Source organism: Diuraphis noxia, unplaced genomic scaffold (genome assembly GCF_037042655.1).
Source record: "Diuraphis noxia isolate RWA-SAM2 unplaced genomic scaffold, SU_Dnox_SAM2 contig0002, whole genome shotgun sequence".
NCBI classification, from domain to species: Eukaryota; Metazoa; Arthropoda; class Insecta; order Hemiptera; family Aphididae; genus Diuraphis; species Diuraphis noxia.
Genome location: NW_028301712.1, coordinates 21244560 through 21269862, shown reverse-complemented (window position 1 = coordinate 21269862; position 25303 = coordinate 21244560). Strand labels below are relative to the sequence as shown.

Sequence of the window (25303 nt, the reverse complement as noted above, 5' to 3'; positions counted from 1 at the left end):
AATACAACACATAACAATATTTTATTAATTAACATTAAAATGCATTAATACTTTTATAATATACTTAATTAATAAACAAAAGGTTTAAACATTTAACAAAATATAAAGCTTAGACATAGGTAGTAGATATATACCATCATGTATTAATACCGAAATGAATTGAAACTATAATATACAAGCTGCAATATTAGCAACATTTTATCGATAATTATAATGCATATAATTTAATGTCTATAATAATTATTAATATTTTTATCTATGTATAAATTGTATGTATCTGGGACTTTTATATTATTCGACTATTTTCGTACATTTGTTTTGGAATATACAGTTTCTTTCTTCGAAAGCGTTTTTTCATAATATGTTATGTTTCTCTTGTAAGTTTCACGTAGTTGTGTTAAGCTAAAGCTTCTGCTTCTATGTACCGATATATATTCACTATTCAGTAATAATATACCGCATACATGGTTACGTGTTCTGTTTTGTATAACACATTTTTTTCCATGCATCTGTTGATCGTTTCACATGAACGGGTGATAAATAAAAGAAAAAGAAAACACCGGGGCAAGCGCATAAAAATCCCTCTCGACACGGGTTTTATTAATCGGCTCGTATCAATCGGAACGCATAAAATCAGCCATAAACATTTTCTCGGTAACTGTTTTCTTATATATGCAATATGCATATACACGTATAGTACTATAGTGTATACTGTATACCATAGTCACCCATCTGCAGTTGTTGCATATAACAGACATCCGTATTAATGTATAAAAATTAAAAACATAGCTCCCGTGTTTCTATTATTTATTGTATACACATCACACATTCACACGATATCTACGTAATATCGATCAATACTTACTACCTACTTGTATATCTCTTTATCACCAAATCGGATAACTAAATAAAATAAAATATTTTTGTTTTTGTTTTCAGGGTTATTCAAAGATTGTCAAAAATCAGATAACAAGTAGGTTTGCATTGCAAAGATTTAACAATAAAACAAAAGCAGTTCAAAATTAGTTATACACCAAATGATTGACTATATCACACTATATTATCACATGGCACATGTAACAATTGTAGGTACCTGATGTATAATTTTAATTAAACATAACAATTGAATTGATTATTTATAATTTTGATAAATATAATATATACTTATATAGTTTTAAATGTTATATTTTCAAGTGTGAAAATTATAAACATAAGCACCTATAGGTACTTATAACTCCCAGTAATTAATCTAGGGTAATGTGTAAATGACATCACACATATTTTTGAAAGTCATTGGAATAATTGTATAATATATTCATGTGACAGGATACGTTCTTCATGTATATAAATATAAGAATAGAAACGTCCACACAGAATATTAGACGAGTGAAAAACTCATTATGTGAATAAATTACGAGTATACCTCTATACCTCTATATATTTCGGATGATATGAATAATCCATTTGAGTGCAAATATAATGTTCACTAAAAATACCTGATAAAAATCATCATAACTTTGGTAATAAAGTCCAGCCGCAATAATTTGAAAAACTTGACAACTTGATTTATTTTTATTCCCTTTAAACTAAATTTTGATAAATTTGAGTTAGGTATCTTGAATTATACATATTTCGAAGCGAATTTATATCGCTTTTCAACTTTGACTCGCGACCTAACAAAGATATGATTATTAGGTTAACACCTCAGATAAACATTTGTCATTGAGTCATAGCTATATAACAATTATAGGGATCATATACTCTAAATATTCGATTTTTCCTCGGTATCTTCGTAGACTTCGAGACTAAATTGATACGAATGACAATAATAATACTATTTAATAACATATATTTTTTTTAATTGGCCAACTTTTTTTTATATTTATAAATTCATAATTATACAATTGTATATTATAATCTTAGTACTTAAATCAATATGTGTATAAGCTCAGCTATTTTATAAATAAAAACTAAGCTAAATTTATATTAGGATATAAAAACTTATAAGTTTGTACTATCGAAAAAATAATCGATTTTAATTTTTGTGCAAATTACATATATTTATTTTGGTAAAAATTACAAACGCATTTTAAAAAAATGGTGCAAATTACACATATTGTAAATATTTTGGGTCAATTTTGGTGCAAATTGACTACAGCCATGTGGGTAGGTAGGTACAATATTATTTTAATAATATTTTATTGTTTTTATGTTTGTGTAAAATTCCAATAATATTTTAACAAAATGTATTTTTTGAAGTTTGCATTTATGTTAAAACTTAAAAGCTTATCAATATTATTCTTTCACTATAGTTTATAACTAAATTGAAAACATAACAATTCTAAAAATAAGTAATTTACCTTAATTTTTATTATTATTATTTTTTGTATTGATAAGATAAATTGTACTACTTTCAACTATCATTAATAATTCCAAATTATTTTAAAAGTTACTTCTTTACTTAGTTTTTTTTTTATGTACTTATATGAAATTGCCCAATTTGTAATAAAATAAAATAAAATAATTTTATTTCACTAGAATTTTTATTGTTTAGTCGTATTCGTAATATATTTTATTTAACATCTAATAATAATATAATATGAACAGCTCAAAGTTGTAATGTTCTAATAGATGGCCTGATGCCAAATTTCACGGCTCGTTAACAATATATAAGTTATTTTTCTTTTTTTTTATGGGTTTATTTAGGTTCAATTTTACAATTATTTAATCGTATCAAAATTGTATTAATTAACATGAAAAATCTGTATGCAAATGTTGTTTTTAAATTCTGAGGATGCAAACAGTTGACTTATGTTTCGTTACACGCACCCTCTTAACCTCTTACGTCCACCTCTAATATATACGTAGACCTGAACTTAAAAATCAAAAGAAGTCAAACTTAAGAAGGAATTTTTAAATACACGTTTGACATTGGAATTTAGAATACATTCAAAGTAGTACGTTAGTTCATATGCAACTGTGAATTTCGATCTTACATACATTAACGTATAACAAAAAAATACTAATTAATTATAATTTGGATAGGTTTTAAATAATTTTAAAATCAAACCATTTTCAATTTTTTGATTGGTACACGATAACTTCAACCTACGAATGTTTCATTATTTTTTACTTAACATTTTTTTTTGAAAAGTCTGAAGAGTTAAAATAAAAATGTATAAACATCACCTGCCACTCAAAACGTTATACTTTTTAGTGCTTCTGTTTTTTTACTAAGGGGAAATTACTATTTTTAGTTTTTTTTTCAGTAAGTGTCTAAATAGTCTGTTATGAATTTTTTTTAAATATCAAATATTCATTATTTCACACCTTAAGTTTTGTTAAAATATCATAAATATGTTTTCAAATATTATGGTATCAATAATAATATAATTTTATAATACCTATATTTATTAACCAATTTTATCAGCCATCGAAAATTAATTCATAAAAAAATTAAATGTTAAACTAATGTTTAAAAATTTATCATCTAACATAATATGTTGTACTATTTCATATTTGTTGATATCATAATTTAGAATATATAATATGACACACATTTCATATTTAATAAAAATGTATAAGTCATTCAGTGTTGAACACCACATGTAGCATAGTATATCGTATAAAATGTACACGTATTTATATATATATTATATTATATGCTAGCAATTTAATAGTATTGTGCATGGGGTAGGTGCATCCAGGAGCATGTTGTATACATCTGGTCACCATTTAAGTACATTCTACTGAAGGGATGAAAAATATAAAATAAGAAGGGGATAAAAGAAAGAATACTGTAATATTTTCAAGAAACAATGTTGCAAGGTTTTTAAACAGTGTTTGTATGTGATTATTATAAATAAATCCTTTAGGCACATCATTTTTATTATTATACATTATTATGTTTTAAACAGTCATATAAACACCATAATATAAGTGACCATACGGATTTTATTATTATAGATTTAGTAGTTGAGAGTATACGAAAATTATTCAAAACTTGATATTGTAAATAAGTGAACTAGTGCGCGTTTTTTTAATAGATTCAGATCATTAAGTCATTGGTTTTATTTGTATACCACAAGTCTACAAGTAAATTATTGTAAAGATAATAGTATAACGTATTATGTGATGGACGATTGCTGTCCCATGCGTTATTTTTATTATATTTTAACATGCTAACGGATAAATAAAAAACCGTATTCAAAATTATTTGTCTAAACGTGATATAATAGGTAGGTAATTCTACAGGAATTTAAAAGTTGAGTTATTCGAATTTCATTTCATTTCAATAGACGAAAAGGTACTAAAGGTATTTTACTTAAGGTAGTCTTTCGTATATTCTGAAGAATATTCGTAATACAATTAATGATTATCATTTATAAGTAATCAATCATTTTTTAAAACATTTTTATAATATGTCATAATTCTACTAATTAAAATAATAATAATATATTGTGTCACTAATGACAGTTATTTAAATAAACACAAAAATATTTGATTAACATGAGCTAAAACTAATTGTGAGTTAACCTCAAGGGGTAAAATAAATAAATTATTTACACCCGCACGTAGTCTTAACTTCTTAAGACTTTTATCGAAAAAAATTCAGTAGTTTTTGAGTCTATAATAGTATAATTTATAGAATACAAAAAAAAAACAATATTCTTATGTTGGTATATAGTATTATAGATAATAGATTGCTGGTATAACTGATCATATTATATGCTCTTTATGTTTATGTTACGCCGAATTTTTATGAAATTGCCGATTACATGAAATCTGCATCGCTGTTGCCGACAACGTGAAATCGGCAACTTTAAATGCATAATACTGCCGGTTGCGTCAAATCGGCAAGACCATTCTTAAAATAATGATAACACATAATTAAATATAAATTAATGTGTTATATTTATGATTGTACATAAACACTGGAAATATAATAAAATCATATTGTAATAATAAATTATGTGTAAAAAGTTGTAAAAAAAAATAAAAAGGGTCGAATGTTATGAAATTATATTAATATATATGTTTAGTTATATATTCATATTATATTTATACTTTTATCAAAGCAATACAAACTAAGATAAAATGTTTGTACTTACCTATATGATGGCATCGTATTATCGTCATAGGGAATAAAGATAATGGCTTGGTAATGCCAATAATGAACACGCGTGAAATTTTGATTATTTATATAGGTATCACTATTTCATATTTGGAATGTGTTACCAAATTCATGAAATCGGCAGAAAAAAGTGTGCCTATTTCATGAAATTAGCAATCAAAATTTGCCGATTTTGTGAATTTGGTGGCATAGTTGCCGATTACACGTTTTTGGCAACAGCGTTGCAGATTTCATGAAATCGGCAATTTCATAAATTCGGCGTAACATTTATATATTATTACCATATGACATGAGTACCTACTACTGATTTTAAAATCATACCAACAAGAAAATCAGAAAATATTTCAAGTAATTATTTCTTATAACAAAATGTATTATATTACATACCTTAAATGCAATAAACATTACAGTTTGGTATGAAATCACTTAAATCATCGTGTAGATTTTTTAAATAAAATCAAAGTTTTTTTACAGGTTCATTACACAAACGTTTTTAGAAATCTGATATGCCTCAAAACTGAGGGTTTAATAGTTAATAAGCCGTGACTCATTATCATATATAATTATAACATTATGTTTCACCATATTATGCAGCTTGATTAACAAGTCAAACATATAATGCAGGAATCGGCACTTGTTTAAGAAGGCGGTCAGGTGGTCTGTTATTACTATTAATTTTTCCTCCAAAAAAAAAAAAAAAAAAATGAATTGAAAACGTATACCTATACTATATAATAATATAACATTTATGAGTACATACACAATTCACATATATAGTTCCATTATAATGACGATTGTCCGGGTCTTTTATGGTCCAATATACGCACGCATACTATTACAAAGGACAATAATATAATGAATAAGTCACATACATATCATTTACAAAACACAACATCCTTCGAACAATAATGATAATATAAAACATAGTTTTTCCATAGAAGACGGAACGGAAACGTATACACATGTTAATGTATATTTATATAATGTCAAAACACTTCAATTATCGTTTATGCGTCGGCCGCGGGGGAGGAGGGCGGCCGTATACGTTATTTAAATTGACAGTCTACTTAATTCTAAGTGGTCAATTGTAAGAGACAAGGCTGATAATTTATTGTGTATTTCTGTTACGATTCTAATTTCAGAGGTGGGTTTATTTAAATAAAAATAATATTAATGCAGTTACGCACGATATTGTTGGAAAATTAAATGTAGGTACCCACTACCCGTATAGACTAATATTGATTTCATATTTGGAGAATACTAAATTTTTAGAAGTATAGCATTTAAAAAGCAGAATTAAAATGTAATGCTTATACTTGATTTAATTACCTCTAAGTAATAAAATTATAAAACTTTATAATTTTACTATAAACATACCATTAATAATTTGTAAACATAAATTTTAGTGTAGATAAATATTAATAGTAAAGCTATTTTAAAATATTGTATTAATAATTAATAAATGATTATGTTTGATGCAACTCACTTGTTTGTTAACATAGATTTCACAGTTTTTTTTTTTAATTATACATACTATGTAACTATAATATAGATCAATTAGATCATATTTTAAATACATATTACTTACCTCCGAAACTATATTTTTGTGATGATCATGTTACCTAATGTCTTTAATGTAACAATTAAATTGTAAAATATACAAGTTTATAACATATATTATGTCTTTAAGTATAAAAATATTTCTTTCATTGTTATCATGCCTTAATTGTACTAGGAAGGTATATAATATATATAATATATTTGTTTAATTTTATTGTGACTTGTGATTTTGTTTTTTGTCCTTGAGAGAAAAAAAACTACCCTTGTAAAAATATCTGATCGGCCCCTTTGAACAGTGATGGCTGCGGTGACTAAATTCTCTATAGCCCTAACTAAATAAATGTTTGTATTGTACCGAAAGGATTTACACCAGAAATATGTTCAACCCTATACACATCAATTTCTTTAACATAATATCTATATCGATAAGGACCAAGGACACTTTTTAGCGTCAAACATTGTACCAACATTTCTTAGTTAAAATGTTAACACATACAAACCCGTTTAATACCATTAATATAGCAGTTTTTTTTAATAATTATTAATTTATAATAGTAGTTGTATCTATATACATTTTGAACCTATGAAACTATAAACCTATATAGGTATAACAATTATTACCTGAAAAGCATACATTACTTGAAAATGTATTCATTTAAGTTTATTTATTTTATTTATGTGGCGTATGATTTCAGAACATATAATAATTTAATTATATAAATACTACAGAATATCATAATATATTCTATTGCCCTAATAATTATTATTGTAAATTTTGTGTTATAGTATGTCTATTAATGTCTAAATTATTATTTATTTTTTACTTGGTGGGTATCAATTGTTTTTAAATATAAGTAAAACTTTAACATTGTTTAATAATAATACTTTTACGCAACACATTTTTAAAAACATAATTTATTTAGTCACGTAGTGCTAATATTATTCTTTGTATTTTAAAATAAGTAACTGAAAGATTTTAAAACGTTAAACTATATCTATATACTTAAACGATGTATAATGTGTAAATATTTATTACTTTATTAGATATTAGGTTGTCACTTGTTTTACATTCAAATTGCTTTTCTAATATTTTGTTATAGGCCATATGAAAAATACAGGTTATTAACAGGTAATTTATTATTTATAATTATAGAATCAGTACCTATTTTTCATCATAAATAAAGATATCGATCGACTCCATTGAACTTTTAAGTTACGTAATAATTGATTAATAATTATTTAATGGTTTTTTAATTATAATTTACATAATGATTTTAAACAATACCAATAACTAAAACTAAATAATTATTTTAATTAATGGTGATAATTGTTTTAAATGCCTATTTTCGTATGTTATGTATATATTTAGTGAATTTATTAGGCTACATACAAAAATATAATTTACTGTGAAATTATACAAATCAGATTATGGATATAGGTAACATAAGAGAATAATAATTATAATCTATAGGCTCTCTAAGTATCATAGAATTAAAAACAACAATTTATGTTGGATTTAATAATTGATACTTGTTAGCGCTATAGCTAAACTAACAAAAATGTACCTACTTTTGTTTTAATTATTTAACTAAAAAAAAAGGTTTTAAAATTCTTCATGGAAATAATGTGTAAATTAAGTGATTTTAAAATAAAATGCATTTAATATATTTCATTAATATTCAATATTAGAATATTTAGAATAAAAAATATCAACTATCTGAAAAAATCCAATCATGCATAAGTTCATAAGACATTTGAATAGGTACCTATTATTACCTATTCTAAGTGTATGTTATTAAATTCATTATAATTGTTAATTATTATGTTGTGTTTTATATTTATTTAATTTTAAGGCACAACAAATTATAGTTTAAAAAAAAAGTATGGAGATCAAGATTTACTTACAGGTGTTACTTATAATATGTCTAAATGAGCTATTACGATATCCAAATTATTTTTTGCGACTATAATTATTGTACAAACTATAGCTACCTATGTCGTTAAATCTACATTACTAAAGCTGCTAAGTGACAAATCACAAGGTCATGATACCATATCATTATATATTAAACTAGTTTAATTATTTGTTTACAACAAAATCAGTTTGAAGTTAAATAACAAAATTAATTTAAAACCGATCATATCTTTTACTTATTGTATAGTTTTATTCATCGTTGTTGTGAGTAACATTGCTCATTATTATATATCATATATTATAAATGGTCAGGTAAAAAGTAGATATATATAGTTATAGTTGGAATAATAATTAACACCACCTAGCTAAATTATAATATAAATTTAGATTTTTTTTCTTTAGATGAACTAAAAGTGACAAAACGTATTATAATAATTATTCAAAAGTTGGCTACTTAATAGTTATTAGGAGCTTTAAACAATGGGCAATTTCATCACGTAAATCGTGAAAATACAAATTAATATCTGAACCATATTAAATGTATATTAGTTTAAATATATCATTGATTTTAATTTATTATTTCACAAAGATTTGGGAACTTTCCTTGTATAAAGAAAATTAATATGATAAATTTGAAAAATTTGAAAAATTTGTTTACTTTTATTGAATTGGTTTTTTTGGTATAATAATAATAATAGTAATAATACAATTTTATTTTCATATTACTTAGGTATGTCTCCAGAAAAATATTTGTCTAATTACAAAGAATGCCACCTATGGCAGAACGTTTTGGTGTCAATAGTGTTAATTAATAATAAAATTAAACAAATATACACTATTTGTAATTTAAGTAATCATACAAAAAATTTAAATTATTTAGTAGATAGATTTAAATAGATTACTTTAAATAAAAGCCACTGATATCATCTATGAATATGATTTTATTAAACTCTGCCTTATTATGTAAAGAAGGATAAAAAATTTATCATGACGTTGCTGCTGAGTAATCTAAATAAATATAAATATATATACAGGTTATAATTTCAATTTACACAGTTTAGAAAACATACCTGTTATTATTTTCTTTATTGATTAAGTATTAATTACATAGGTTGCTAACTTTAAGAAGAGTATTATATTTTTACATTACCTATTATATGTCATTGTACAATTCAATTTTACAGGGTGATTCTTTTAAGTGGTTACACTAATTATCTCGAAAAATATTTACTTTTTTTTAAATATTTTTTTACATGGTTTTAAGTTGTTAAAAAACCAACGTTTTTATTAAAAATTATATTTTTAAATATTTTTTTATCCTTATCATTTTTTAAGTTTTTTAATTTTTGAATGACAACATAGAGTTTTAATTTTATATTCCAAAGCAGAATATTTTTCTAAGTATTTTGATTCATAAAAATCGAATTTAGGACGAGTAGTTTATGAGTTAGGTATATGTATTTAAAGTTTAGACAAGCGGAGTAGTGGACAAACATTTTGCCGTACCACTCCACTCTGCCAATCAAAACTTTAAATACTTATAACTCAAAAACTATTAGCCCTAAATTCGATTTTTATGAATCAAAATACTTAGAAGAATATTTTGCTTTGGAATATGAAATTAAAACTTTATGTTGTCATTCAAAAAAGTAAAAACTTAAAATATGATAAGGATAAAAAATATTTAAAAATATAATTTTTTAATAAAAACGTTGGGTTTTTAACAACTTGAAACCATGTAAAAAAATATTTTTAAAAAATTAGATATTTTTCGAGATAATTAGTGTACCCACTTAAAAGAATCACCCTGTATATGCATAGGTAAATTTGTTCTGAACTATTAATATTTTGAACAAACTGTTATATTTATGTATCTAATTTAATATATAGTCATAGTGATATCATTTATGTTAATCATTCAAGTCAAAATTAGCATTATTATTTATTTTTGTATTAATTTGTTTGTAACTGTAATAGTACACTGCTGTTGAATTATATATTACATATTATATATGTGTACACGATTAATAGATTATTTATTTTTAGACTATATGATGAGCTATGTATTACAATAGTATTTGCTATATTGAATATATAAATATATAATACACGTTTATATATTCCATACACAGTTTACCTACTTACTACAAGGACCTAATAATAATTCAATAAAAAAACTACGTATGTACGCACACTTAAAAATGTCAAACCCTCTCGATACACAACTGTATGATACGAGCATGTATAAATTGTTTGTGTACCTATACTTATACAACCCTTTATTAACCTAAGAATTATTATTTTATAACATTAGACAACTATATCGACCGGAAGACAAGAGAAGACATAGTTTTTAAAACATTTTGTGTTGTTTGTAGTAATTCCACCTCTATACTTACGGAAAACCTCTACCTATACTGGGCTATAATCCCTACCTATAAACATAGTCTTATCACATTGTGAGTGTTAATACCTACTTAAACTCTTTTATAGAAGAAGTACCTATTATCATTAATTATAGATGTATTGAAGGTATATAATATACTCTGTGTATAGCAAAAAATTGATGTTTAAAGATATGGGAGTATCTATAATATAACGAAGATAGATTACGAATAGATTTTTAATAGTGAGAACCTCAAGATTCAATAATTATAATTGTTTATAAGGAAGTATTAGTGTATTATCGAAATATTACCTATTATATAGGTTCTATATTATATTATTATAATTTTATATACAATCCAATGTATGCAAATATTTACAGTTATATTTATACATTTAGTATTTATTTTTACTATAAACTATGTTGGTACTTGACAACCGCGGTCTACTCGATAATTGTGTTTCAATAACATAGGTATAGTTTAATAATTAAGTTTATATTTATTTATTATTCATGATTATTGATTATTGATTATTTACGTTGATAATATTATCTATAATATAGGCAATAAATAAATATATGTTAAGTATATATTATATAAATATGTGTACCTATTAAATAGATGGGAAACAAACAGCTCATACTTTTTAAAACGTAACTATTTTAGATGGCGCACTCTAGGTCACCAATACCATTACTTATGTGACTGCTAATATATAAGTTATTGGAAAAATTCAAATTTTTAAAATAATTAAGTATACCTAATGCATAAGCATAAATAATAAAAATAATATAGTTATATCATATATTGGCATATAAAGCGTATTGTACGACAACTCCTTTACCGATTTGACAGAGACATGTAAAAAAAAATCAACAAGACGCGTATATATAGGTATAGGTAGATAAATAAGCTTACCAAGTCGTGCGCAGCCGTTTCGCCAGTGGCTACACGAACCGGATTCTGCTTGATGCGGCCAATTTTGAACGAATAATTTCGAACCTTGTTCGCGGTAAAAGGCGGCAAAAAACAAAAGTGGGTAAAAACCAAAACGCACAATTCAATAAAATGTCTCACACAAGATTTCGTGGTAAATAATTGGTGATTTAGGAACGTCACGCGTATACCTATACTATAGGTATAATAATATAATATTTAACTCCAAGTATTATTAAATTGTAATTACACGGAAGAAAAACTTATTGTTTTTTTATGAAACTGTTACAAAAACATAAAAACGTATTATCCTATAAATCAACGCAGGGCGATGTATAATAATATCAGGTCGTATAAAATGAGAACGCACACGATTATCGATTTCGGAGAGCAGACACTACGGTGTACACCGGTTACGGAACGCGGCGATGCGTCTGTGCACTGTTGCGACTGTTGCGAGCGTATTGCGACCAGCCGACTCGACAGCATCGGTAACGACGGCGAAAGGGGGCCAAACCCGACGGTGGCCAATGGCGTAGACACCGGTGCTGCGACCACGCCTTCCCCCTCCCCATAAAATATCTAGCAATATTATGTGAATTCGGGACGCGGTAGTTGTGTATTATTTACCCTATACGTTCAAGTGTTATACATATGTACCTAAACATATTACATTATATACCTATAATATTAAATGTATATAACCAGCAGCTGCAGCGGTAATAAGTAATACTTGGTCTTGTACGGTAGATAGGTACCTACAGTGCGTATACCATATACCAGCTCTCTACACTTAAACAACCGGATTCACAAATCACAGACACCTACGCCGTGTGTCGTGCCGTGTCGATCAAACCACATTCTGATTGTAAGCTTAACTTTTGGTATGGTGGTATAACCTGCAAGTTAAAACCGAGAATACCCAGAATTGAATGCGGCTTAACTTATTAACGAATATGGTTACCAGATTTAACCATAGTTACCACGCCCTCGAGTGACACGACATATAAGACGTATAGCTTTACATAATATGATACCTAGGTATATAATAATTAGGGTTCGGATGTTGTTGCATTTGCAATTTTTTTTTCTATTGTTCGGATTCGTTGCTAAGTAAGTTATGAATTTATTTCAAACGAGTACCAATTAAAATATAAAAATTTTAAGTGCAACTTTTTGCAATTTTTTGACCTTTTTTCAATTTTATTTCAATTTTGTTGATTGTCGTTATTTTCAATACAATTTTATATACTTTTTTATGTTTTCACTTTTTTTTGTTACATTATACAGTGCAATAATTTTTAAGGTAAGGTTTTTTTAAAAAAACAAATCAAACATAGTTTAAATAAAAAGTTATAAATTTTGATAAAATTATTTGTAGATTTCTGAAAAAATAAGAAGACCGCACAATTTACCAGATTTTTGATGACAACTGACGAGAATTTGAATTTGATTCTTTTTTATTATCTACTCGTTTAAACCCTATTTAATAAAACTTTAAAATATTACTTAATAAAATGACTTAATCCATTTCATAAAATAATTTGTTAATATATATTTTTTTATTTTTTTGGTACAAAATATTTTTTTATTGCAATTTTTTAGTGCAATTTTGGGTTTTTTTCACAGCAATAATGCAATCAATTGTACAACATTTTTAGTGCAACAACATCCGAGCCCTAAAATAATATATTATATATATTTATCTATAACCGTGGTACGCTATACATGGTATCGGTATAGGTACATACAGTACGTATATCGTGTACCAGCTCTACGCGCCTCTGCCTATATTGGAAGTTATGAGCATTATTATAAAATAATATATAATTATGTTACGAAAAGATAAAAATATAAAACCGGAAAACTCATTGGTCTGTTGCAGATGGTATGTAGGTTTTTAGTAAACAGGTAACTTCACTAATGAGTATATTATATACCTTATACTTATAGATATTGCAGTACCTATTGATCACTGTACCTAAATGGATTATGGACGTGTTAGATTTGCAGGATTTAATGTTAAATCATACTATATATATTTAAATGAAAAACGATTCTGAGCTGAGATGATAAGTCCCGCCTCCAATTATTCTAAGGATATCTATATAAAATAAAATATTTGTATTAGATGTACCTTTTGGCTATTTATATGTAAATTGGAAATTTATTTTTCTACGCACTAGTATTACGGTAGGTTCAGTACCGGATCTAGGGGGGGGGGCGATCCCGGGCCCATGCCCCGGGCGCTTATCATAGAGTGGCCCAAATTTCAAATTTTAATTTCATCATTTTTATGATTTGGTGACTTTTAGGGGCGCTAATATTATGTTGTGCCCCAGGTTGCATAATTTGTAGATCCGGTACTGGGTAGGTTAAAATGTTTTCCTAAAAACATCACATTGGTAAAATATAAAATGTTATATTAAATTTATTTTATACTCTCGGCAACATGGGCCACTTAGTTTGTGCGATGTCTGGTGGTCACGGTTGGAATACGATTTGAACGCGTGTTTTTATATGGGGAGGATTCGTCGTATTAAATCCAAGAAGGTCACCCATCCTAGAATCTATGACGCCAGACAATCATTAACCGCAGCAGACATTAGAGACTGCCGGTCAACTACCATGCTATATACACTATAGGCCTTATTATTATTGATTGTAATGTTTATTATCTACATTACTATATGTGTATACTATAACTATACTATATAGGTACTTAAATCACTCGCATTATTGGTGCAAATATACCCATATAACCCTCCGTACAGTATGTCATTATAAATTACAAAAATAAAACAAAATCAAATAATAAAAAATTAGTGCGTAGATAGACATTCCCATTACCTATCGTATATTCGTATAGTTATTACTTTGTTGTAACTATTGTTCCCAATTTATTATACTTTAAAAAAATAATGTATAATAGATTTTCTTTGTTTCTTATTATTGACCTCTCCAAAATAGGTACCTACCCAATAATAGATTTAGTAGATACCAGAAACTATTATCGCCGAAGGTGAAGATTGTAGCATTATTTCCGCTTCAAACACTGTGTGTTTGGTTATACATATAGGTAGATTCATCAGCAACTAACGGGAAGAGAATTTAATTTATATTTAAATTCAATTAAGTTTTTTAATTATTATATAACTATAAATTAAATCCATACTTACATTTTTTTCTATCTCAAAAATTGATTGATTTACAGCGAGTGGATTTGAAACAAAAAATATTTTTGTTTAATTTTCAAAGATTTAAAAATGCGTGTATTTTGTCATTATAAAATTATTATTATGAATGAATTTAGGGTACATATGGAAACGTTAAGTTTATTCAAATTAAGTAAAAGTAAAATATAATTAACTATTATTTAGTAACTAGTAAGTACCTATTACCAATTAACATCGTATAAAATAAAAATAAATCACAGACATAATCAATAGATTAGTCCTGATTTCTAAGACTATTTTATTTTATTTTTTTTAAATAAACTAAATGTTACTTATCGTGTGCTAAGAATAGTATGTATTACCTATGTGTCCTTACAATTAATATACGTTTTTTTCAGATAAGCTTATTAAGAAAATATTAAGAAAATAAAAGTTGTGACAAGTTTTATGCTCGTACTTGATTATTCGAATTATAATTTATTCATTTTCGTATTAATATTTTACTACTAGTGTGCTTTTAAATTTTAATCATATACAAAAATGGCCAGTCACAGTGAATAATTAGATATGGTTTTAGTTTTTAATGAGTGTCACTGAAATTCCCACCATGCTACACAGTACACAGTTATACGCTGAAAGGTACCTTACCTATATCCGGATAGATATTAAGAATTTAAAATATCAACCAGCACATAACCATTTTCTACGCCTTTTTGAAAAAATGTTGTTTCCGAATATTTGGAATCAATGTTGGTAATTAGATATTTTTTTATGCGTAATAATAAGTCATTAATTTTTTCGGTCTTCTCAGTGATAAATAGCTAAATCAAAGCATAAATCTACAATCATTTTTTTATGAACTTTGAAGTTTAATTTTGATTAAATTCACCAAAATCGTGAACATTTTTAAATCTCTAAAAATTTTCTTGACTACGATAACAAATATAATACAAATATATAGGTATAACTAACCTAACTTAACTTAGGTTCAACATATTAAAATTTAAAATAATTATTAATATACAATAATTGCAATGTTTTCATCAAAATTATAACTTACTAATAAAAGTAAAACAAATATCTGTTTCTATAAAAGATATTATAGGTTTATATTTTTTTATTTTAGAGCTTTAAGTATAACTATTATATAGTTCGACTATTTAAGTATACAAGAATAGAATTGAAATATAAGTTTATATTATAGTCTATACATAGGTACCTAATTAAAATAATATAATAAAATATTATTATTATTTAGACATATAATACTATTTATAAGTTTTAAAGTTTATAACCTATGCATAAAAGTATAATAATTATAACAATATCATAGCTTAGGTACTGTACTATACATATGTAGCTAATGTATTTATATCTAATACAGAGGTCGGGAACCTGCAACTTCTTAAGCTTAACATGCAAATTAGAAAACTGTGGCTCTTTGGAAAATGCATCCTATCAAATTCATTAATTCCATTAATTCAGCAGATACGTTTTATTTATTTTTGAGTGTTATTGTGTTTAATTAAATTATTATTATAATAATAAAAATAATGATATTATAAATGTATATTTATATTTATTTCTAATTATATTGATAATAATGAATTAACGAAATACAGTTTTTCCATATCTTAAGACGTATAATTATGTTTTTAATGCCTACCAATTTCTCAACGAAATTATAACACTACGACAAAAAAAAAATAATAATAATAATCTGTGGCTTTCTGGACATCATGGGTTAGTAATTTTTTTTTATAAACGGTTCTTTCCCACGAAAAAGTTCCTGACCCATTAGATTCTAATGAATCTACTTATTTTCATACTTTTAAAATAATTGTATTAAGCATGAATAGAGATTTAAAACCACCTTGGCTCATAATACAGGGTGATTGATTAAGCGTAAAACACTCATTATCTCAAAAAGTATTCACTTTTTTCAAATTTTTTTTTTTCAAAATTTTAGATTTACGCTGTTCTAGAATTATATAATTATTTAATATTTTTCACACTTATATTTATTAGGTAAACCACCATCAACTTTTGATTTTCAAATGGTAACCCATACTGAAAATTTCATAATTTAGTAAGGCTTTTTTTCTTATGAATTATCACGTTTAAATTTTCATTTTTCGTTTATCCGTTGACGAGATACAACTCCTCAAAGTTTGGGTATACATTGATTTAATGGGTATCAAAAAGTAGAATAAGGTAACTTTTTTTGAAAAAAAAAATATTATTTAAGTTAATAAACAGCATTGCATAGCACGCAGGTTGCCAGTTAGTGGTATTATTATAATATAATACTATTTAAATATTTTAAATAGTAGGTATGTATTACTGTTTTTTTCAATTTTATTTCATAATAATTATTTACTATTATATTTAATTTAATAATCCATCATCATTCCTCTTTCATTACCTACCTAATATTATTATTTTATTTATTATCACTGTTTATCATTTAAGTAGGCAAGAAAACATAAACTCTGAAAAATAAATCCAAATTTATTTATAATTAATTTGTCTCAATTGATATTATAAAACAAAAATAATAAATCAATAGTCAATATACCTCAACTTTACCGATACCCTCGACTCAACGCTCGGACCACAACCTGATCAGACCAAAAAAACACTTAAATATCTTAAACTAATTTAATTAACAAAATATAATTGTATCTATGAACCCTATGTATATTATCTAAATTGTTATTAAGAATTGTGAACTAATGGCCTTTGCTGCCGAGTTGTTTTGTTTAAGATCAATAGTCAACATACAATATAATATACAGATAATCTAGCTTTATAAATAAAATAAAGTCATAGACTTCTGTAAACCTAATTAGTAATTATATAGGATAATATTTTGTGGTTAACTATGTACCTATCTATTTAACATTTATACTAGGAACATACCTATATATTCACACACGCACCGACCAATCGGTACATTGGTATTAATTTAAAAGTTATAAACAGTTAGTACCTAATATTAAATATAAAAATTACCTATACGAATATATAATATTATAATCAACTATATAGGAACTACCTATTTAATATCAATTTATATCTACCTATACTACCTAGTGAGAGTGACTACACCTACATGGCTACATACCCAGTTTAAAAAGAGTAACGTAGGAAAGGTAAGTAATAAATAGGTACTCAGCTTCATTAAAACTGGGTAGGTATAAGAATTTTTTACTGTTCTAAGAACTGGGCCACCTTGTGTATTGAAATGGGGTTTTCAGGAGGTGATAGAGAGTACTAAAATACATATTTTTACACCAATTTCAAATTTTTAGCTTTCTCGGTATGTGCATGCACAATATTACAACAAATTTTTTTCTGCAGATTCGGGTAGAGTATTTATTTATTCAAACGTTTTTTTTTCTATTTTCAAAACTGATTAAGTTAGAGTAGGTCAAAATTTGGATTTATTTGAAAATCGTACAAAAAAAAAAAAAAAATGTGTTATAATAAATTTAATGAATGAATTGTTTGAAGTTTTGCCGTCATGTTCTAAACATGATTCTAGTTGTCTCAAAAATTCAGTCGAAGTGACCGCCTTGATTGGGTCCTCACGACAACTTAAAATATCACATGCTGCCTGTTTTAGATTCTGAGCGGAGCGATGAATGTATTGATTTTACCATGATGTGTTTTTTTTTTTTTTGTGTCTGTCATCACGTTTTGGGGCAGTAAAATGTAAAAATGCTTCGATTTTTGACTTCAGTACCTCGTTCGATCAGAAAGTGAATCTAGTTGGTACTTTGGGGGGTCAAAAGTAAAAAATTCTTAATACTTTTCTAAATAATTGAGAAAAACAAACTAAAAATTAAGGGAAAAACGGGAAATTTTACGCACACTCATTTTTCGACAAAATCGATTTTGGTTTTTGATGTAACTTTAAAACAAATGACCATAGATACATGAAATTTTCACCTAATGTTTATATAAGTATATTCTATCCACCATGCAATTTTCAAAAAATTTCGACTGAAGTTGAACTTTCGATCATTATTAGTTTTTTTTAAATTAATATCGATAAAAATTTATTTATTAGGCAGAAAAGCTTGAAAATTTAATACAAAACTCTTAACATATTGTTACAATAGCAGTTGAAAAATAAAAGAAATTCATATTCACAATTTTTTTTTATAAGCATTCAAAGTTTGAATTTTGACAAAATACGTAAAAATCACGAAAATTCAATATTATTTTAAGCTAGAAATTCATAAAAAATTTTCTTTTTAAATCTAAGATTTAAAAATTTAATACAAGATTCCTTATAAGTTTCTCAATCTTTATCACAAATAAAAATTCCACCGGAAATTCAAATTGAATTTTTATGAGCATTTTAAATTTAAATTTTTACAACATTGGATTTTCACTTTTAGCGATTTCCTTATTTTGGTGTAACTCTAAAACAAATTACTGCAGATACTTGAAATTTTATATAGGCGTTTTATATATTAGATAAAATTTTCAAAATATTTAGATTTGTTTTGAGCTGTTTACTGACATTTTAATTTTTCAACTTTTTTAGTTTTTTTTTCTATAAATATCGATAAAAATTTATTTGATCGGTAGAAAAGCTTGAAAATTTAATACAAGGCTTCTAACACATTGTAACAATATAAGTTAAAAAATATTAAAAATTCGTAAGCACGATTTTTTTTATAAGCATTTAAAGTTCAAATTTTGACTAAATACGTAAAAATTACGGCAATGTTCAAATTATCTTAGATAGAAATTCATAAAAGTTTTCCTTTTTAATTCTAAGATTTGAAAATTTAATACAAGGCTCCTAACATATTTTTACAATAGCAGTTGCAAAATAAAAGGAATACATAGTCACAATTTTTTTTTTAAGCATTCAAAGTTTGAGTTTTGACAACATATTATGTAAAAATCACGAAAATACAGAAATTATTTTAAGCTAGAAATTCATAAAAAAATTTCTTTTTATATCTAAGATTTGAAAATTTAATACAAGGCTCATAATATATTTTTACAATAGCAGTTGCAAAATAAAAGGAATACATTGTCACAATTTTTTGTTTAAGCATTCAAAGTTTGAGTTTTGACAACATATTATGTAAAAAACACGAAAATACAGAAATTATTTTAAGCTAGAAATTCATAAAAAATTTTCTTTTTATATCTAAGATTTGAAAATTTAATACAAGGCTCATAATATAGGTATTTTTACAATAAAAATTGAAAAATAAAAGAAATGCGTAGTCACAATTTTTTTTTTACAAGCATTCAAAGTTTGAATTTTGACAACATATGTAAAAATCACGAAAATTCGCAAATTATTTCAAACTAGAAACTCATAAAAATTTTTCTTTTTAAATCTAAGATTTGAAAATTTTTTATGATCTATAATATGTCCTAGACAGATAAACCGTCTTCGCTCAGAATCGTTTTTTGTATACAATGATATAATATCATTGGATTCAAATTTAATTCCATCCATTACAGTAACCCACTTGTAACCTACTGTACAGCAGAGCGACATACACGACTTACCCGCTTTTTTTGTTTTGTTTTTTAAGTCCTGAAGTTTGATAGGTTGATCTGCATTAACCGCAATCTTCAAATATCCCCATAAAAAATATATATAATTATATGATACATTTATTTAATACATTTTTTTTTTATTATAATATTAATATTACTATTATCATTATAACTATTTTTATGTACATTTGATTAATACAGTTGATAAAATACTAAATACACTAATTATACATTAATCTAAATTTTGACTTATTCTAACTTGGTCAGTTTTGAAAATGGAAAAAAACTTTTTTATTGTGTTGAATTTTTTCTTGGAAAAATTCAAAATAGCCAATTTCATTATTTAATTTTTATAAAACTTCTGAAAGTAAAAATGTTATCATCCTATATACCTGTCGCAATATTATTCACGTTATATTCATATATACCTACTAGTTAGATGCAAGTGAAAATGATCAATAACAATCATTATCACAATGCACTAATTTTACTGATAAAATAGAATATTGCTGTAGGAGCATAGTGTATGCTTAACTAAATACTATAGGAATGGTTCCTAATAGGTGGTCTATAGGTCGATGTAAGGGGATTCACAAGATGTGATTGATCGGATAACTAGGAATAGGATTATACTCATATTTTAAATATTTCAATGTTCATACAAATTAAAAGTTGACAGTAAATTTTTATATAACATTACACACATATTTTGTCTACAAATCACCATAACAGAATTAACAATTCTGCTACATAACTTTGAAATAAAAATTGAATGATTAATAATCAAGTAAAAAGTTGTTTTTGTATTAATGGTTATGTTATGCACTATAAAAATAGTTGATGTAGCAGATAAATTTGTCAAACCAGAGAAGATTTATAATGTTAATGTTAATATCTAATGAGATTGCTACTTAAATCATAACAAATATTATTCAGTTCAATTTAACATTAATGTCATTAATTATTATATTAAATAATATGTATGTACAAATCAAATAAGAAAATTTCAACATAAAGGATGGAAAGAAAATGAAAATTATTATGCTTTTTAAAAATGATAATATTAAGAAAAATATTGATTTCAAAATGCAAAATTTTATTCATTTTTAATACGAGTATTTTGTACGTTAATGTCAAACTACATTTCCATAAAAATCAATTGTACAGAAAAGTACTCAAAAGTCTATCTTACTTGAATAATAACAAGAAATAAAGAATATATATTATTACAATGGTGCACAGCGAGCCATTAAATCAGCAGGTAGTTTAGAAGTTAGGAATTCTAGCTCTTTTCTACCACCAGATTTTTGTAACCATCTTTTTTCTTCATAATAATCTAACATGTTATTAAATTCCGTAGTTGAAAGTTCAGGGACCATCACTGGAATGAATGGATCTATATGTTCAAATCCCTGAAAAAATATGGTAAAATCATAAAACTATGAGTATACAATAATACATTGTAAAGCTATTTATATAATAATATTTACATATTGTATTATGAAATACTGTTGAACAACTTAATTTACTTTGGTTATTACTAAACAATTAAAGAGTTTCTATGTAATTTGGGTTTCAATAACTATACAATAGTGCGAACCACCAATAAATATATTAATTAGGAAAATTAGAAAAAAAATAAAATTACAAGGCATTATCTTACTTGTCGGCCAATGAGATAAATGGGTAAATGAGACTCTCTTTTTGTATTTAAAGCAGCTCTAGGAGATGTGACCATAACTATTGCACCATTATTCTAGAATAATAAATAGCAGTTTAGCACAATTTATTATTTAACATATTATGATACCAAATTAATGGTATCATTTATATATTATATTCAACATAATGCATACCCAATCAGAAAGAACTGCTGATAATCCTGTTTGGACCATAGTGATTTGTTGTGGAGTTACTTTAACCCTGTCTTCGGTTTTTAAGTCAGTTTTCTCATTGAAAAATGCATTAAATCCATCTATTGCCACTAACATTTTGCATCTAAAATTATAATCATTATACATTTATAATCTATTTATAGATCAATAAAACACAATAATTTAATCAACTAAATTTAAAAAAAAATAATTCGGTTTTTAAAAATATTTAATTTGTATGTACAAGTAGACCATTTGAAGGTATATATTACAAATACATTTATTATTAAAAGTTATATCAATGATTTCATAATTATATAGATAAGTCACTGAACACTCATATGTGACGGCTTGTCTGTATGTTATAAAATTGATGGTAATATTTAAAGTTAAAGGCAATATTTTTAATCGATCTATCAAATTTGCATGATGGCTAAAATAATTGGACAGTCACAGTTGATATTCAATTTTTTTTTGTCAAAGCTTCTTATTAAAATATTTTGTAAAACGATGCAGTAGGTATTAGTTAAAATTGGTTTGGAAATTATAGAATTACTATTTGTTGAAACACCAGTAAATAAATTTAACAAAAAATTTAAATTGTTAATCAACATTTTGTTTACACTTATAACTACACAACTAATAGATTTTTATCATAAAGATATGTGGTGATTTCTGATTAGGAACAGTAAATAAGTCTGTACTACTTTTGTTAATTTTATTGAACATGAATTTTATGATTTTCCATAAAACTAATAAATATATAAAATAACCTTGTATGTTTACCTTATTAGCTGCCATACAATACACAGACTACCTTAGTACTGTTGTTAAAAAATTTAAAAAAATTTAAATGAATAATTGATAATAAAAATATGTAATTAGGTTTAATATGATTTATGTATATCATATCGGTATTCTTTCAAAGTTATTAAGTAGTATTATGGCCCTAATGAATTGAATGAAGTACTGATTTTGTTATAAAAACATTTAGGGGTTGGGGATGGGGACTATAGGACCTGGAGTCTAGAGGAGTACAGGTATTTAAAGCACCCAGAAATACTATTTTATAGAGCTCATACATTTAGTATATGGGTACAACATTTGATAGGGGACTGTCAACATTTATTAATATATTATAATACCTTAATTACAAAATACTCTTAATAGATAATATTTTACCAGGACAAACATTTAAGTTACACAATATTCTACTTTTTGCTCAAGTAATAAATTTAATTTCTTTTTATCTTAAAAATTGTTTAAATTTATATTAAATAATTTATTTTAAATAGTGTAACTATTTTTAATTAAAAAAATTTAAGTTTCAATTTTTATAACTGCTATAATTCCCAATTTCACAAGTAACATCAGTTATAATATAATAATTACCATTAGTAATAATACGATTTATGAACAATTAAATCATGATATTTTCATGAGGTAAACTTACTTATTATTTGTGCAATGAGCTTTTAGTTCATTCAGAAGTATATCCATGCAGTCACATGCATATTTAGCTCTATTAATGCCATGTGTAACTAATTCATTTAGTGTAGTTCCTCTGGGTGTAGTTTCTCGTTGACTCCAAACATAATCTTGACTTGTAGTAAGCTAATAAAATAAAATAATAATCCATTAAAAAAATAATATAGCTATAATTCTTTAATCATATATTTACATTGAGTTCATTTAATAAAGCTCCATTTTGATGTAGGAAATGCTTTAACCACTGAGCTGCTACTAATGGTATGTCAGCCAAGCCATTCTTAGAAGTTGACCAGTTAACTTCTTTACGATCATATTTAAGCCATATTGGGACTAAAATAAAATATTTTTTTGTAGTTAGAAAAATGTTAAAAACTATAAGGTATAAAATGTAGGTACCATAAGGGATGTGGTATAAGATGAATTTTGAACTATAAGCATAATGGAGTATATGAGCAAGGCTGAGTGATTTACCACTTCCAGTTTGGCCGTCTATAAATTAACATATTAAGGAAAATATGTATCAACTATGTATTAAGAGTAAGCTCAATAATAGAAACACAATTTTAAAAGGATACACAGTAAATATCGGACGGCTGGTTTCTGGAAATCAGTTGATTTCAAACTGTTAATAATTTCCAATGCTGGCTTTCGTATCATTAACGCAGTTTCAGCAAACATATTGGTTTGTTCGGTGAAAGGTTTTGGCATACCACCCGTTTGAAATATATTACTAACAGTTTTTGAATCTATGGTGTAAAATTTTGATAAATCATGACTGTCATGGTCTCCCTGAAAAAGGAAATTTTAATCAATAGTAATACAACTGTACATTATACAATACTGCAATAGGTATGTATTTGTAAAATTTCAAACCGGATTTTTCTTTTCAGTGCGTGCAGCTGTCGGAATTTGGTACTGCGTTTCTTGTTTTACTGCTGTTGTAGCATAATTACAAAGCCGTCTGTATGCTCTCATTTTTACTAATCTTCACAACCACCTTTGTTCATAGGACATTTAATTATTACAAATTTGAAATTACGATTAATTCAATACAATTTAATTCCAAAAGAAGCCGTGTGAAACTGGTGAGTGTTGAGTACTAAGTGTCAAGCTCAAGAATTTCTGTTTTCTGTTAGATCTTCTTGTGGTTTTTTACATTTTACAATGATAAATTGATAACGATAAGAAATGATAAAGAATATGATAAACATAATGTTTTTATCAAGGTGGATTTCATTTATTATTTTTATTAAGGACTCAAAATAACAAGATTTTTAATAAATAAATTGTTA

The 25303-nt window shown here is 25.6% G+C and overlaps 2 protein-coding genes across 2 annotated transcripts in view; both read right to left on the bottom strand.

The window, feature by feature from the left end:
- LOC107165043 (uncharacterized) overlaps positions 1-12405 on the bottom strand; it is a 76630-nt gene extending 64225 nt beyond the window's left edge. Inside the window, exon 1 of the mRNA XM_015513092.2 lies at positions 11915-12405. The gene's annotated coding sequence lies outside the window, so the exon portion shown is untranslated. The remainder of the gene's footprint in view (positions 1-11914) is intronic.
- A 9316-nt stretch (positions 12406-21721) lies between these two features.
- On the bottom strand, positions 21722-25165 carry mRpS29 (mitochondrial ribosomal protein S29). The gene is made up of 8 exons (XM_015513093.2): positions 24885-25165; positions 24587-24800; positions 24408-24500; positions 24202-24341; positions 23974-24134; positions 22503-22644; positions 22310-22402; positions 21722-22058 (listed from the first exon to the last, which is right to left on the bottom strand). The coding sequence occupies exons 1-8, from the start codon at positions 24984-24986 to the stop codon at positions 21873-21875; spliced, it is 1131 nt and encodes a 376-aa protein (XP_015368579.1). The 5' UTR covers positions 24987-25165; the 3' UTR covers positions 21722-21872.
- Positions 25166-25303: the final 138 nt, after the last annotated feature.